Source organism: Copadichromis virginalis, linkage group LG13 (assembly GCF_057382275.1).
Source record: "Copadichromis virginalis isolate Kocher_CV1m ecotype Utaka linkage group LG13, C_Virginalis_male_GT1.1, whole genome shotgun sequence".
Lineage (NCBI taxonomy): Eukaryota > Metazoa > Chordata > Actinopteri > Cichliformes > Cichlidae > Copadichromis > Copadichromis virginalis.
In genome coordinates, this window is record NC_140630.1 from 8,544,252 (window position 1) to 8,560,417 (window position 16,166).

The window sequence follows — 16,166 nt, forward strand, 5'->3', positions numbered from 1 at the left end:
AAAAGCATCAAGAGTATGAACAGTTCAGACAGCTGCTGGTGGTGTAATGTTGAGGAGCTCTTAGTACCAACAGAGCATTATTAAAATATTACAGTCTACCTGAGTGTTATGAACGCAGTGTCTTCTGATAGTGCCTTCCAGCAGGATAAATCGACTGCCACAAAGCTCAGATCATTGCCTCCACGGCCATCAGATTTCAGTCCAATAGAGCACCTTTGGGATGTGTTGAGCATCATGGATTTGTAGCCAAAATTTCTGAGGAATGTTTCCAGGACTGTCTTGTATTTGTGACATGAAGAATTAAGGCACAGTCCAACCCTGTGCAGAAAGGTGTACCTAATAAAGAGTCCACTGGCTGTATATTAAGCATCAAGAACAACTCCGCTCATAGAGTTCACTCTGTCTTGAATGGAATCCTCATTTTCCCAACAAACTGCACAACAATAGAAAAATGCAAAAGTCTGCTAAGGGCATCGGACCCTGTTGTTGTCCAAAAACATATCCGTACTGTTGCACAACGCAACGATTTTATTTTTATTCTTTGAACTCCTGAAAAACAACAGTGCTACTGATTTACACTGGAGAAAATATACTGTCTCACTGTTTTAGGAAGAGAGAACCTTTTTAAGATACATTTTATAGACTTCAAGTAAGTGAGTCTGGGTTGGGACTAAGTGTGACAGACAGGAGAGGCGAGATGAAAAGTGCTGAGAGATGAACTAATGCAATGTTGAGTTTGGCATCCCATGAGATTTGTTTTTCAGCCTGGCAGCGTGTGCTCACCTAAAGCAACTATATCAAACAATGACAGCTTTTTGTGTCAAAGCCCAGTTATGTAATATATGGTGCAGAGCCAAAAAAACATCCATTGCGAGCAGAAATAAGGAAATGTGCACACCGAAGAAAAACAGTGTTAATGCTGATGTTCGTGTTTGAAAAGAGGATGAATGCAGAAAACTGTCAAGGCTTAAAGTCAAGGCTTAAAGTCACGTCTTAAGTCGTGTCCTGGACAAATATTTTGAGTTGTATTACAAAATATGTATTTTGTGTTTGTTTGTTTGTTTTCTGCAGTTGTGTAAATACACTTTTTCCTTTGTGCACAAACGTGGCTTCAAGATAGTGCGCTGACAGCTCATACACAATAATTATGTTTGAATGTGTTTAATGAAAGAAACATTTGTGCCCAGGTCGTAAACCCACACAAGCATGCACAGACTCATTATCTCCCATAAACATGAACAATGGGCCATGAGGCATGCTTACCACACATAGTCATGTTCCATCACTTCAGAGGAGGAAATGCATTAAATTCCCAGCCTAACCCCAACCCTTGGGCTTTGATCATATATTTTTCTTATGTTTCTAGTCCCCAAAAGTTGAGTCCCCTCAATGCGACTGAATAAACAAACAAAAGCACTAATAACATTAATCTGACGCAAACAAAGGCACACAGAGTTCAAACAGTCAAGCAGTCAGATAAGAATACAAGACGCAGTGGGGTCCTCTCCATCACTAAGGTAACAAACACAATGACGCAACTATGAAGTCATCAAATAAATCCATCGTGCATGGCCTCCGGGTGTTTATCGTAACCACAGGAATTGCGGGGATTCTATAGGCATCGAGTGAAATCTGGCATGGCTCCAATATTCAGAAGGAGGAGACAAAGAGAGGATTTTTCAGACGAGTTTATTGTCTGAGAATACATGAATGCAGACACGCTTGTCCACTTTCACAGTGCATAAATGTCACAACACAGGAGTATAAATGCTTTACATGCCCTTTAGGGAGAGACAGCGGAGGTAGAGTTTGGAGCAGAGAGGATGTGATTCAACCTGGCAGCACAAACCTTCATAACATTGTTTATATGAACTGCAATACTCCAACTACAAAAAGACTAAACTCTGAATAAGACTTGGCTGCTTCTAATCATGCTATCAAGGTGAACTGAAGAAAACTTTCAGACTTATATTCACTGAAAAAAATTGTTTAAAATTTCTTAACAACATAAAATATTTTTGATAAGATCATCAGCGATTACATTTGCTTGGGTGTTCGACACTCATAGTTCAGCTAATCTGCTTTCTGAGGGCATTACGGGTGTTTGGTCAGATCTGGCTGATGGTGGCTTGGCAACACAGACAAACAACACAACAAATGTAGTGATTTGACTGCAAAAAACTCAATTGCAACACGTACGATTTGCGCAACCACTTCTTGTCGTTCCCTCAAAATGAAAAAAAAAAGAGATAAACTGGCTTATCGAGATTAACTGAGAAAACACATTTTCAGAATAGGGAAATCGGACATTTCAAGGACACAAGAAGCCGTTACTCTCCGCAGGGTACACCACAAAGCTGCGCAGGCTGCAGTAAGGCATAGCAGTAGTTCAGCTAAATGCTGAAATTAATAACAAAGCAATGAAAAATGCAGATCTCTTGGTGGCGCAGAACTAAAGGTCAGTGAATGTTGTGCTGCATCCATCTTGTCTAAAATACTTAACCTTTTCATGCATGAATTATGACAACCTCAATCAGGATTATATCTTTTAGCATTTTTAGTAATCTTTAGGCATGAAAGGATGAATAAAAATACTTGAGAAAAAAATTCTGATTGAGGTTGTCATAATTCATGCATGACAGGGTTTAATAACAATAATTACAATGAAACACGTCATACATCTATAGTAACATTGAACAACCAGTGGGTGGCAGGGTATGGAGTGACACATCAGTGTCCAATGCAGAGGTTTATGTGCAAGTATACCACCAACATGACACAAATACAAGAAAACAGCCTTTGAATAGCTGTCCACTGTAGTGACCACTATGCGTGAAAGGGTTAATTTGATATGCTTGTTCTTGTGGTGTCGTTAGTATTATAGAACCAATACAGGAGAATCCCCATAGCTCATTTAAATCAGAATCTTTAGTTGGATCATTGCAGTTCATATAAATCATAAGATGCAAAGACATGCAGGCTTTTGCTCAGATGTTTGCGTTTACATATTATTTAGCTGTAGGTACTGGAGTGTGGGAAAGTAAATGTAAGTAGTGAACACAAGATTATGACTCAGTAATCGATTCAAAGCACTTTTGAACAAAAATCAGAAATTTTACACAGATCAAACTGAGTTTTTGGCAACAATATATCAGCTTTCCAAGAACAAACAAAACAAAACAAAAGCATTTTCACAGAATCAGCAACAGTTTTACACGAGCTGTACCAATTTTACCACCACTTTAACATGATTTTATATAGAGACACATTATCGTGTGATGAAAGTCAACTGAGGCACAGAGGTAAGAATATGAACAGAGCTACAGTATATCCTCACAGTCCATTTAGAAATCCTCTGAACATAATAGAAAGCTGTTTAAATAAGATGAATACGTCAACGCTCCCCTATTTCTACCAATCAAGAACACAATGTCCCATAAAATGTGCGACAGGAACACTCATGAATGTACAGCAGAGCAGCAAGAGCAGATTTACAGTGCAAGAAAATCTCAGTACACAGCATGGTGTATGCACATCATCATTAAGCCATAATGTAAGCCAACACAAAGCAAGCAGAGGGACTTACAATCATTTAGATTCATTATTTATCTTGTTAAAGGACATATTAATGATATAACTGCCATTACCAGCACTGTTGCATCATGGGTAAAAAACCAACCAACATTATGCATCAGTATGTGTTTTTAGATCAACAGGATGGAAACAAAAACTGGGTAAAAAGTAAAATCTGATTTATTAAACATTAATGAATGTAAACATTTCGAAATCTTAGACTGGCACGACATGTAATGCTGGTTTGGTGCTTTTGCAGCACTGTGGGTCTCTCAAAGGTTTTTACATTTAAAGAAACACGTTGATATTTTGAGAAAATAGATAAAATGATTTTTACCAATGTCACTTCTTAAAAAGCTCTTGAACAGCAAAAAAATACTTGTGGTTGAATAGGTCCTTATTTTTATTTTAGTTCAGTCATTTAGTTATATTTTTTTGATGACCCAAAACATGTATTAACCTTTAAATATTTTTGTGTTTTTTTTAAATTGGGCAGGTTGTTTTACCCTTTCCTGTATTAGCGTTAAGCTAAGCCAACGGTTTACATCTTCCCCTATTATTAGGCCACCAGAAAGTCAAACTATTCCTCTGAAGACATGATGCTATGGGTAAAGGCAGACAGCTCACTGGTTTACACTTAAGTTATTCTTCTGCAGTGAATCTATGCAGACACTACGATGTAGCGTACACAAGTGGCCCACATGGTTTTCCAGCATTTACACTTGCCCTTGCATTAGTGTGACATATAATTACATTGTTGGGGAGGTGCACATCAGGTTATTGTGCATGGTTTCTGGTTATGATGCACCTATGATGTAGATTTAAGACAGAAAAATAAACAACCTGTGAGATATAGGCATGTCTTGTTTTAAAATTGTTTTTCTCATTGTTTATTCTAACCTCTAATTGGAAACACACCCTCCAAAACAAAGAGTGGTATCTGTTGTAGGATGTCAAAGCACCCCCAAAGTCAAAATTAAAATTTCTTCATTACAGTTTACTCCTACATAAAAAAGGAAGGAAAACCAAGCTTTCTGACTATAAACACCTTATTTCTGCATTTTCATTTGATTTTTCTTCCCTTTTTTTTCCTCCCTAATTTCCATAGCATGTTTAATTCAAAGCAGCATTACTCCTGTGTGCTTTTAATCTGTATTATTCTTAAAGAAAGATTAATAAAAAGTCTGAGCAAATAAAAAGTCTGTGTAAAAAATAAAGTTGTATGGATTAGGACAGCTATATACCAGCGAAAGGGAATCTGTCCAAGAACCTCCACTCTGTCCAGCAAAGTAGAGAGAAATAATAATTAAAAAACAGATACAGTACCAATACTTTCCCCATCACCAATCTCCTCCTAAAAGAGAAGCAGGCACACAAAAAAAGAGGAAACCTTCAGGCTGAATAATGCACCTCTACGTGACGATTTTTCAGCACCTGGTAACACGGTGAGATGAAACCACTTCCTGTCAAGTCATAACCAGACAGGACAAAAAGCTGAACGCAAACATCAAAAGCGAGCAAATAGAGAAGATGGTGTTTCTGTGGGTGAGAACCTTCTGAGCAACATGATGCAATCAGCACTTTAAAACTAGTCCCACGACATTATGCAACAATCCTCCACTCAGGTTCTCTGCTTGAAAAACATTTTCACATTTTCTTGTGGACAAAAAGCTTCTGTTGTGCTAAGATTCTTCTTTTTTATATAAACTTGAACAGATTTGTCTGTTTAATGCAAATATACACAGGATAGACAGTATATACTGCAAGGACAGTTACATTCACTTCCCCCCACCCCCCAAAAAATGGGCTGCTCCACTTGATGTAATATAAAGTGTATTACAGAAAAATCTTTAGTAGCATTAAAGACTAAGGCCAAACAAAAATAATAAAACGTGACCCTGAGCTGGTGCATGGCCGTTCAGATGGTGTTGAGTTAAAGAAGCTACGGATAGAATTGAAACAAACTAAAGGACCACACACAATACTTAAATAACATATTGTGCATGTAGATTTTCTACTTTGTGTATTTCTGTGTGCAGCATCCTAAATTCACACTTGCGTTTAAACAGGCCAAAGGCAACTGCTGCAGGTTCAGGCAGCTGGATAAGGGACCCCAGGAGTCTATGTTTGTAAGTGTGTGTGAGAGAGACATAATTTGGAGGAGAGCGACTGATGCATTCAACCCATCAAACTATTACACCACAGTGAACCCCTCTCCTCCCTTTTCCCTCTTGCTGTTGCCCCAGTCCATCCACATGCAGGAGGCCCTGGTGAGTCGTTGACTTCAGGACTTCCCCTGACAGCTCCACCCCCCCATTCTGAGGGAGGCTCTGTGGGGTGAGGCTGTCACGTCCGCAGCTTCAGGATGACTGTCGCCAGGATGAGGAAGAAAGTGTTCCAGCCCAGGGTAACAGCGAAGCCTCGCCACACCATCATCCGAGACAAACCCCAGCCTGATGGGAAGATTTATATCTACAATTACTACATAGATTAAGAAAACAAAAGACAAAACAAGCAAAGAGTGGACACAGAAAAAGACAAGGTCGACGATTTCAGCACCAGATTTATGCAAACTATGATCAAAAAGTTCTGAGACTGCACCTACAAGAAAGCAGAAACTCTACCCCCTCACTTCAAGGTTGTCTCTATATGCACTTATGTGTATTTCCCTGAGCTCGTGCCAATTTAAGATTTCTTTCTAACCACCCTTTTATTTGTGATTTGTGCAGAGAGCAAGCATCAGCTTCTGTACCCATTTGACTCTTCATGTTGAGGACCATCAATGGGAGCTGGGCTGCAACTCAGAGACGTGTCAGGCATGTCAGATCAATTGTGCAAAAAAGGAGCATGCTTTTACATTTTTTGTTAGATATATTTACAGTGTTGTGCACTGTGACACTGTCCAATGGGTCAGACTGCCAGTGGGAAGCTCTAATGTAACCTGTGTGTGACCTTTGATGAAATTCCCCCAAACTGTGGTATGCATCACCCACCCGGCTTAACAGATTGATCCCTGCAACTTCTTCCGACAAAATAAATACAAGTTGAAGGTTGTTGTTTTGCAAACGCACACCTGCAAGTGGTCAGAGTGGACACGGAGAGATCAAAGACAGGGCAAGGCTGCTGAAAGAGACCCCGGTGTTTCAATAAAAATCAGGGACAATTTTTGCTTTTTTTTTTTAATAGCCGACAGTCTTTGAAGAATTTTATAGTTTTCCAAGACTTTAGTAAACTAACCCTTTATATCAATAAGAATAAGAAAGGGTTTACAAAAAGTGGACACAACGTGATGTGATTTAGAAATTTGTAACTTGTGTCTCTTTTTTTTCTGTCTATTAAAAAATTATCAATCAAAAAAAAAAGAACTAAAGTGACTCACAGATGTAGCTTCAACTCATTTAAAGCTGACCTACTGTTAAATTTTCATGTCTGCTGGACTCTGTTAGAGTTGCTATGCATGTTTTAAAATAGACCTCAGAGCGCCCCTTAGTTTATCCTCGATTTGAAATAAGCTGTTGTAGCTCATTTTGCTTCATGCCAGTTTTCTTATAATGGGCTCCCCTTTGAAGGTGGGGGAAACCAAAAGTTTCGAGCAGACTCAAATTTTATCTCACAGGGATCTCTCATATATAAGCTGACCTCAGTATCTCAAAAAGGTTTTAGTACAAGCTACGACCCCTGGAAAAAAAAGAAAATAAAACAAAGCATAATAGATTGATCTTAAATCTGGGTCTGCATTTATAGACAGGGACATCTTGTATGAGATTAAACAGTCACCAAGTCCAGTTAGCAAATGTGGCAGGATGAAGCTGCATTTTCCATGGTAAAAGAAAAGAAAGGTGGCAGTTCATTTCCTAAATTGAACTCTGACATTGTGGACTTGTCCCTGTGAGATTTTTTCCACCACATCTATACGATAAGGCCTTCAAACAGGAAATGGCTCCTCCGACTTCCTCTGTATCAAATAGCACAAGGGGAGCTCGTGCTGTCATCAAGTCTTATTGTTCAGAGGTCAACAGGAGGAGAAAAGATTGGAAGACAGATGAAACCACTACACCTCCTGAGAGATGAGTTACACTGGACCCAGAGCTGATTAATGATTTAGTCAACTGGCTCCGTTGTGCACAACGTAATCATCTGAGCCGTGCACACGCTGCTAACTCTTACACGCTACCAATATGCCATATGGTGCGCAGCAACAACACATGACGTTAAACTGTTGTTGTGTGTGATGTGTTCTGTGCATGAGCGTTACCTCTGTACATGATACAGCGAAGGGCTTCTGAGGCGTAGGTCTGAGGAAGGACCAGGCTAAGGTAGCGGAGAGGATACGGGATACATTCCACGGGCCAGATGATACCTACATGACAGGACAGAGAGGACAATGTGTCAGATGTGGGTAAGATATCATTTACACCTCCAGCAGGAATGCTTTGTGTCTAGATTCTGATAACAAGCAGGCTGTGAAGCATTAAAATAATCTGCCCTTTCTCTTGTTTTTTTCTGTTTTTTTCACATTCCAAATCAGGTTCAAAGTTCAGTCTGAGCAGCTGAAAAACTAATCTCACTTCACGGTGCATTTAGCAGCTCTTCTGCAGCAATCACTTCATCAGCACACAAATTTTGCTTTGAATTGCAGATGTTCAGAATTCCATCTTTTTCTAAGGAAGTCTGGACTCAGAGTTCAAAGATGGAAATATTGTGATATGGCTGGAAGATCCAGAGCAGAACAGCAACAGGATGAACACTGCAGTGGAGAGATTTTATTCACTGCTGTTTCCGTCCTTTTAGGCCACAGCATCAAAATAAGAAAAAGCCTTTAAAGAATTTCTTATTATTCTGTGTGGTCTGACATCACAGATGTATGCAGAGTAACTATTACATCCTCCAAAAATATCTTCAAAAATATCAGTTTCTTTACTCATGAATCATTAACTGGGACTTAATCAAAGGAATAACAAGCATGTCAAAATTATATCACAAATCTGATATGCCTCACACTGATATAAGAGCATTTTACACTTCATTGTATATTTCAGGCATGTTTTTCTTGTCTGCATGTTTTTTCACTGGATTTTGTTGTTGTTGTTTTACGTGGCCCTTGGGAAGACTAGCAACCAGTTTGTGCAACTGCAGGGCTGCTAACAAGAAGTCTGATATGATATGAAAACACTGGATGACTTAGTGTGCATAAGAAAAACCAAAATTAAAGAAAATCTGCTACAAATGATTAAACATCAGTGAGTTAGGCAGTGGGCTTTAGCAGAGGTGGGACCAAGTCATTGTTTTGCAAGTCTCAAGTAAGTCTCAAGTCTTTATCCTCAAGTCTCAAGTCAAGTCTCAAGTAATGTCAGGCAAGTCACAGTCGAGTCTCAAGTCACTGGTGTAAAAGTCCGAGTCAAGTCATGAGGCTGAAACTTTGAATTTCAAGTCCTTTCGAGTCTTTAAAAAAAACAAACGAAAAAATAATGTTGCAGTTATGCTAAATGTAAATATTAGACCATGTAATTTTAAAATCTGTGTTTTTCTCAACACATACAAAATAGTGAACTTAGAAAATATACACAAATTGTGAAATTGCACCTCTTTAAAATGCAGCTCAATTAAACTTAGCTCCAAGAATAATTTTCACCGACAGTTCTGAGATAAGCTGCATGTTATTCTTGGATGCGGTTGTAGGACCGGCTTTAAAATCGCATGACAAAAATATCATACACATTAAAAAAAACTGTATCACCAACGTAGCCTGGAAAACATTTGCTAGTTAGATGAAGTCAGCTATCTCATCTTAGCATATTTATATGCATATTTATAATTATACGGTTCTTGGAGTGAGTGCATACACTCATGAAGTTTAGTAACTTCCGGTCACTGCAACAAGCCCAGGTACAGTTTACCGACGGATGGGTGCAGGACCTTGAAATGCACCGTGTAGAACGAAAGACCATCGTACGTATCATAAGTTTACCAGTCTCACAAATCGTCTTCATAAATACACATTCGTTAACCGTTTATTAATAGGACCTTTGAGCTCAACGGTAATTAATTAGTAGTGGAAATAATTTCTGGTACGCGTTACAGAAATGTAGCAGTGACAACAATATTGTATGCTGTAATCGTACTGGGCAATTAGTGATACAAAAAACCTGTTTTATCCTGTGAATAAAAGTATGTGTTTTTGTCAGTGTACCATAATAACAGAAGCGAAACGCAATATTGTGTCAGGACAATTCACTATTTATGCACAATAAACAAAGGAGCATAGCGCGACAATTTCTGTTCAGCGCCAGACTTGCTTGTAACCTATATCACCAATTATGTTAAGAAAAATGACGCATTAACTACAACAGCAGACTGACCTTTGTGTAAATGCTTGGAGCAGACTAACCTGTGAGCTGGAGTGTTCTAGGACGTTATATTTGATCTTTGAATGGCTGCAATCCAGTCGCCTCTTTGTTACTTCGGAAACATGGCTCGAACAATTTCTCTTCCACGACGTAATCCGATAACAACCGATCTCTTTACCCGTCGGCTTCCCGTGGCTGTCATGCGACCGGCTATTGCAGTTAATAATACAACAGCTTCCTGCCATTTTTTGTGTTTCTTTTTATCGCTGTGTGACTGATTTTAATTGAAAGCCTGCGTGCGCTAGTACCGCTTGCCACGAGTTCCCAGAATCCTTTGCGGTTCTACCCGTGAATGACGTCACATTTTCAATCTCTATATAATATGCATGTTAAATTTTATATTTGGGGTGAAATATCAAGTCTTTTCAAGTAAACCGGTTCAAGTCCAATTCAAGTCCCAAGTCATTGGTGTAAAAGTCCAAGTCAAGTCACAAGTCTTAGAACATTTTTTCAAGTCAAGTCTAAAGTCATAAAATTAATGACTCGAGTCTGACTCGAGTCCAAGTCATGTGACTCGAGTCCACACCTCTGGGCTTTAGTCTTTGTAAGCTTATTTGCACATCAGTGTCAGCAAAGGATAAACACATTTCCCATAATGTATATATACAAAATATTACACATCCTCCTACAGCTTCTAAAGTTTTGAGCTTTTAATCCAAATAAAACCACCATTTATTTGCACTACCTACACAAATGCTTACACCCAGTTCACAACATCAAAGATGATTTAATCAGATTCTAATTCCCTGATTCAGTGATGCTCAGACTCACACCTACTGTGCTTTTTAAGGCTTTTTACACTCACAACAGTAAATCTCACTGCTTACCACTAAGGATGAGATTGGGGTAGAAGATACCCAGAGCGGCCTGGTTGGCGCTCTGCTCGTCGTCGATTGCAGATGAGATTACGAGGCCAAATGAGATGCCTGTGACACCCTGCAGGACTATCAGAATTATGACGAGCACCAAGGACCCTTCGTTAGGGTTCTGCAAAGACAGAGAGAGAGAGAAAGAGATGAAGAGCAGGGGTAAGAAAAAGATAACAAGCTTGATTAAGTTGTGGGCATTTTAAATGCAAAGCTGCAGCAGACCTAACAGTTAAGAAAAATAGAGGGGAAGCTAGAACAAAGCAGTACTTCCAGCATCATAAACATGGGTAAGGGCCTTCCATCGAATTATTACTAAGACAGTGATGGAATTACTAAAAATCATATGGTTGGAAAAGAAAAATCTTCAACGACTAAGTGAGATAATTTTCTGCACAGTGTGAAGAAAACCTCTTTGCTAGGGTGCATAAAGATTGAACCCTGGATCAATGGGAAAAGGGAATAATCTCATATTTACGCTGTTCCGGACTGACTGGTGTATCAGCGTAAAAACAGAGGTGGATAAAGTGATGCACCTATTACGTCTACTTCCTGTGAGCCTCTCGGGGGCTGTGCTATGATCTGGGGTTGCTTCATTTTGTCAGGTCTAATTCAGCAACATTATGTACCCCAAAAATGAGGTGAGCTGACTGTCTGCATCTCATCATCAGTTCTGCTCTGCTTGGAAATAAATGTTGTAACATTGCATAAGGTCATCAAAATGATGCCACAGCTAATGTGCTGTGATTAAAGCTAAAGATGGTCAAGTATTCAATATTGTTTTAGCGAGCACAGTATTTCTTATCACAAGTAGAAAAAGCTGAATAAACACAGAGAAACTGCAGCATTACAACCAGATTTTTAAAACTTAGAAACAATGTAAGCTTTTCTTGTAAAATATATTACAATTGTCTGTCTGCTGGGAGTTTCTAAAACTATTTGAAGATGATAGTAGTTTTTTTTAAAAATGTTTGTGATGGTTTATGTTTGTGTCACAGAATTATTGATGAAGCTAAAGCCATGGAAAACCATGATATGATACATTTTAAAAAAGGAGCTGTGAAAGACGTTTGATGGACATGAAATTACACCAGCGCTTGCTGCATGCTCACTCCCGACATGATGTACAATCATCTTGTGTGGCTGTTAAAGGGGAATTCCACTATTTTATCATATCTGCATGGTCTGTGGGGAAAGAGAAGTCTGAAGATGAATAAATAAATAGAGGTGAGGAGTTAGAAAGAAATGAGATTGCAGGGCTGATCCTAATCTCTGTCTTAATCAGTTGAAAACTCTTTCCTAATGTGTAATAATTACGTTTTTAAGTTATGGTTGTTTTTTCCATCCCTGGACATTCAAGGCCATTTTAAGGAGTTTTAACATTTAGTTTCACCACAGATAACAAGGACAAATAGTTCTTACCCTGACTATACACCAGTGAAATGGTCCTGTGATGTTAATATGGGAAGTTATCATGCATTAAAGAGTGGTGTACAAAATCAGACACTGCAGAGAGGAGTTTAAGTGTCCACCACATGTAACATATCAGAGTGCAATACTAAATCACCTGGGGCGACTTTGAATCAGTGGATTTTTTTTAAAATAACACAGGAAAAGACAAGAAGATGAGATGAAAAGAAAGCGGGGAAAAGATAAAAAAACGAAAACAAAAAAAAAACGTAGAAGCACTTTGATTTTCTGGACTTATCTTCAGCCAAAAATACCACAAGAAATGGAAAGAAATATCACTGATACTGAACTTTGGTCTGTGATGTAAATGAGATATGAAACTTTTCAAAGTCACATAAAAGCAGTAAAACAGAGACTGGAAGTCTCGCCTCACAAGATTCCAGGTGATAAGCTCCCTCGCTAAACTGTGTGTGTGTCTGTGCCCTCCTTGGAGTGTTAAGACACTTCCCGTCTCCCCTGACAACGTGCAAAAATAAACCTGCACCAAGAGACCACATGACCACTCGGTTGCCACAGCAATCAAGGCCTGTTGTTGTGGTGATCCTGCAGTGATCCTTGGATACGGCCGGAGCGGGAAGTGATTTATGGAGCGGTGGGTTCTGTGGACTTGAGCACCTTAATTAAAACACACACACACACACACACACACACACACACACACACACACACACACACACACACACACACACACACACACACACTAACATAGAGGAGCGTACGCATAAAAGCAGGTCCCTGCATGAACTAAACGCACACTCACATTTATACTCTGTTCTTTCTTCTCTCTATTGATTTCATATGGATGTCTATCAATAATCAGTAGTGAAGGAAATCCCGATGTTCCCACTGGTTTGGTCATTAAAGCCAAGGATATTAAAGTTAATCGAACTTGGGACATTTAAGTTAATGGTAATAAAAATTAAAAGTAGACTTTAAAAAAAGTACAACAAAAATAAATAAAATACCAAAAATGTCTTTAGCAGCAACAACATAACAACAGCATAAACTAATGAAAAACAGAAAACCATAAAACTCTGGGTTTAACAGTTCAGATACTTTTCTCACTGGATGTCAGAAGGATTAATATTCTTTAAATAAAGAAGAAGCTACTTTCCCTTATATATTCTTCCTGGCCCAATTCCAAAGGGATTTGTATCTCCTTTTAGGATTTTTTTTGCTTGTTAGTCAGTTAGTGTAAACCAATACACAACTGAGCCACTGTTTAAAGTCTTTAAATGTGAAGACAAGTTTTCATGTCCTCATAGTCAAGTCATAAAACAGCAAATAGCCAATGAAAACTGGCAAGATTTGTCACATGTTTCATGACATCAGCGATTCTACATTAAATCTCGAGTCATAATATAGTGAAAAGCAGCACTGTTTGATAAGTCCATGTGTATATAGAGTAGCTGAACTTTGTCTTGCCACATAAGTGATGTTATGAAACTGTTTTGGACCAATAGAAGAAAGTGGAAAGTGGCCTTTATGTGATATATTTCCTCTTGAGTGCACTGTAACTAAATTTTTATGAGGGAAACAAGGTATATGCTTGAAAAAAAATGGAGGTTAATAAAATTATCATAAAATTATGACTTGAATCCACTGCAGGTAAAGTCTGATTTTGATGATGTAGGAAAAATGCAAATGAAGATGGTAAAAGGTCGGCGAGGGATTAACCTTCAGTATGTCAGAGCTGTTCCCTGCATGTTGAACGAAACCATATCAGAGGCCGTTTTAAAAAGCAAAGAAAATCTCCCTCACACAATGAGTTTGCAAAGAGCACAGGAAATACCACGTTTCAACCTAAAGTGTTTAACATTAAGTGACCGTGTTGTGGTCTCAGCAAAGGTTAAACAGGACTGACCCTGTGGTCTGGCTTTGCAAACACTTATTGGCATTACACTGACTGAAAGCAAACACAGAAAATCAATTAAAGAAGCAAACAGTGAGGTGACATCTGTTATACTGTGAGGTAAAAATAACAGTCAGCCTTGTTTATATAACCAAACCGTTCTTAAGGCTTCTATTTTTATCATTCATTTCCCCTGCTGACACTTTCTTCTCTGTGGACTTCATTTTTTACTGCTGCAAAGGTTCATCTGACTACGTCTGTATTTTGAGTTTCTGTGTTATTTTTCGGTTTTATTACTTCTACCTTGAAGACGAGCAGCATCATAAGAAGCAGCAGGATGATCTGAACGCTGATGACGAACAGCTGAGAGAAGAGGTGAGCCAGCATCGTCTCCAGAGAGCTCACACCTGATAGAAACACAGAGAGACAAAATTCAATAAACTCACTAAAAGATCTTTACACATTTTACATTCACATCAATTATTTAATCAATTACGTAATGTTGCAGTCAATTTATGGGTTCCCAGTATCTATCAAATCATAATCATAACAGAGGATAAACATAAACTGCTTCATAAACATAAACTTTTTAACTGCTCAGCTATATTATACTTTTTTTTATTACAAACTAAGTCACATGTGATACCTGCAACTATAACACATTTTTGATATAATTACAAATACTCAATAAGAGATTACTATTAACTCATAATCCATTTCAATGCTAAAAACAGCAGTTTATAAGAAGATCAAAACAAAAGGTTCTCAGTGTGTCTGCTTGCTCAAGGACATCTGCTGAACCCTACTGTGATCTTCTTACTCCCTCTAGTGGTCAAGTCATGAATTACACTTGAAACAATCCATTGATTGGATTCTTATCACCACTATATGGTTAATACTGAACACAGACTCAGTTTATTTGATGGTTTTTCCCATTTATGTGATTCACACCAGTTCTGCAAACAATCCAAAATTGGACTTTTAGATCAGACTGTCAAATCTTGACAAGAGAAATTAAAAACATGCTTCTTATAGGTACAGCTAACATTCAGATTTAGTTGAAGCTGTTTGGCAATAAGCCACAGTTATATATATATATTTTTTTTTTTTTATCAAGGTGAATAATTTCTTTTCCTTTTCCCACTTGAGTGTAGGAGTGTTTTAAAACTAGAAACCATACAGAAAGATTTGTCATTCTTCATCGTGGAAATGCACTTGCACACTCAAAACCTGCATAGCATTAATATGTACAGGTGCAACATGTGTACCACTACAGTGGTTTCTGTATTCGCGTGTGAGTGTGGGAGCAATGTTAGCTTTGACGGCTCACCTGCGACCCAGCATCTATCCAAAAGCCCCTCTTTCCTCTCCAGGACAAAGGAGAGTGCTGTCAGACCCACGGCCAGGTAGAAGGTGATACTGGAGGGATCAACGGAAGAAGAGAAGGTAGAAGTGAAATGATAAGGTGGTATGTTGTTATTATGAGCTGATGCCAAAAATTTCACAAAATTAACCAAAAGGAAATAAACACAGATGGTAAAAGGCCTGTATTTGTATTTACTAGTCCCTTCACGCACACATTCACACACTGGTGATGGCAAGCTACATTGTAGCCACAGTCACCCTGGGGCGCACTGACAGAGGCGAGGCTGCCGGACACTGGCGCCACCGGGCCCTCTGACCACCACCAGTAGGGAACGAGTGAAGTGTCTTGCCCAAGGACACAACGGCCGAGACTGTCCAAGCCGGGGCTCAAATCGGCAACCTTCCGATTACAAGGCGAACTCCCAACTCTTGAGCCACAATCACCCCGACACAGGTATAGTAAGGTGTCTACTACCCTATACTTTAACCAGCACACAGTGTACTGACCTGAGCACAGCTCCAGGGGTCACAAATGTAGTAAAGTCTGTGTTTTGGCTGCCGTAGATTGGCTCCTCAAACTAGCAGAAGAAATCAAGAGTGTTTATTTTACTTTATTATGCAGCATGTATAAAT

The 16,166-nt window shown here is 38.8% G+C and overlaps 1 protein-coding gene across 4 annotated transcripts in view; it reads right to left on the minus strand.

Moving 5' to 3' along the window:
- Window positions 1-1,673: 1,673 nt before the first annotated feature.
- Window positions 1,674-16,166, minus strand: part of abch1 (ATP-binding cassette, sub-family H, member 1) — a 36,914-nt gene continuing 22,421 nt past the window's right edge. For all 4 annotated transcript variants that reach the window (XM_085477125.1, XM_085477124.1, XM_085477127.1 and 1 more), the window contains exons 15-20: window positions 16,041-16,111; window positions 15,499-15,587; window positions 14,472-14,575; window positions 10,808-10,967; window positions 7,829-7,933; window positions 1,674-6,026 (exon numbers count right to left, since the gene is read on the minus strand). In XM_085477125.1, coding sequence (XP_085333251.1) covers window positions 5,920-6,026; window positions 7,829-7,933; window positions 10,808-10,967; window positions 14,472-14,575; window positions 15,499-15,587; window positions 16,041-16,111 — 636 coding nt within the window. In that variant the 3' untranslated portion in view covers window positions 1,674-5,919. The remainder of the gene's footprint in view (window positions 6,027-7,828; window positions 7,934-10,807; window positions 10,968-14,471; window positions 14,576-15,498; window positions 15,588-16,040; window positions 16,112-16,166) is intronic.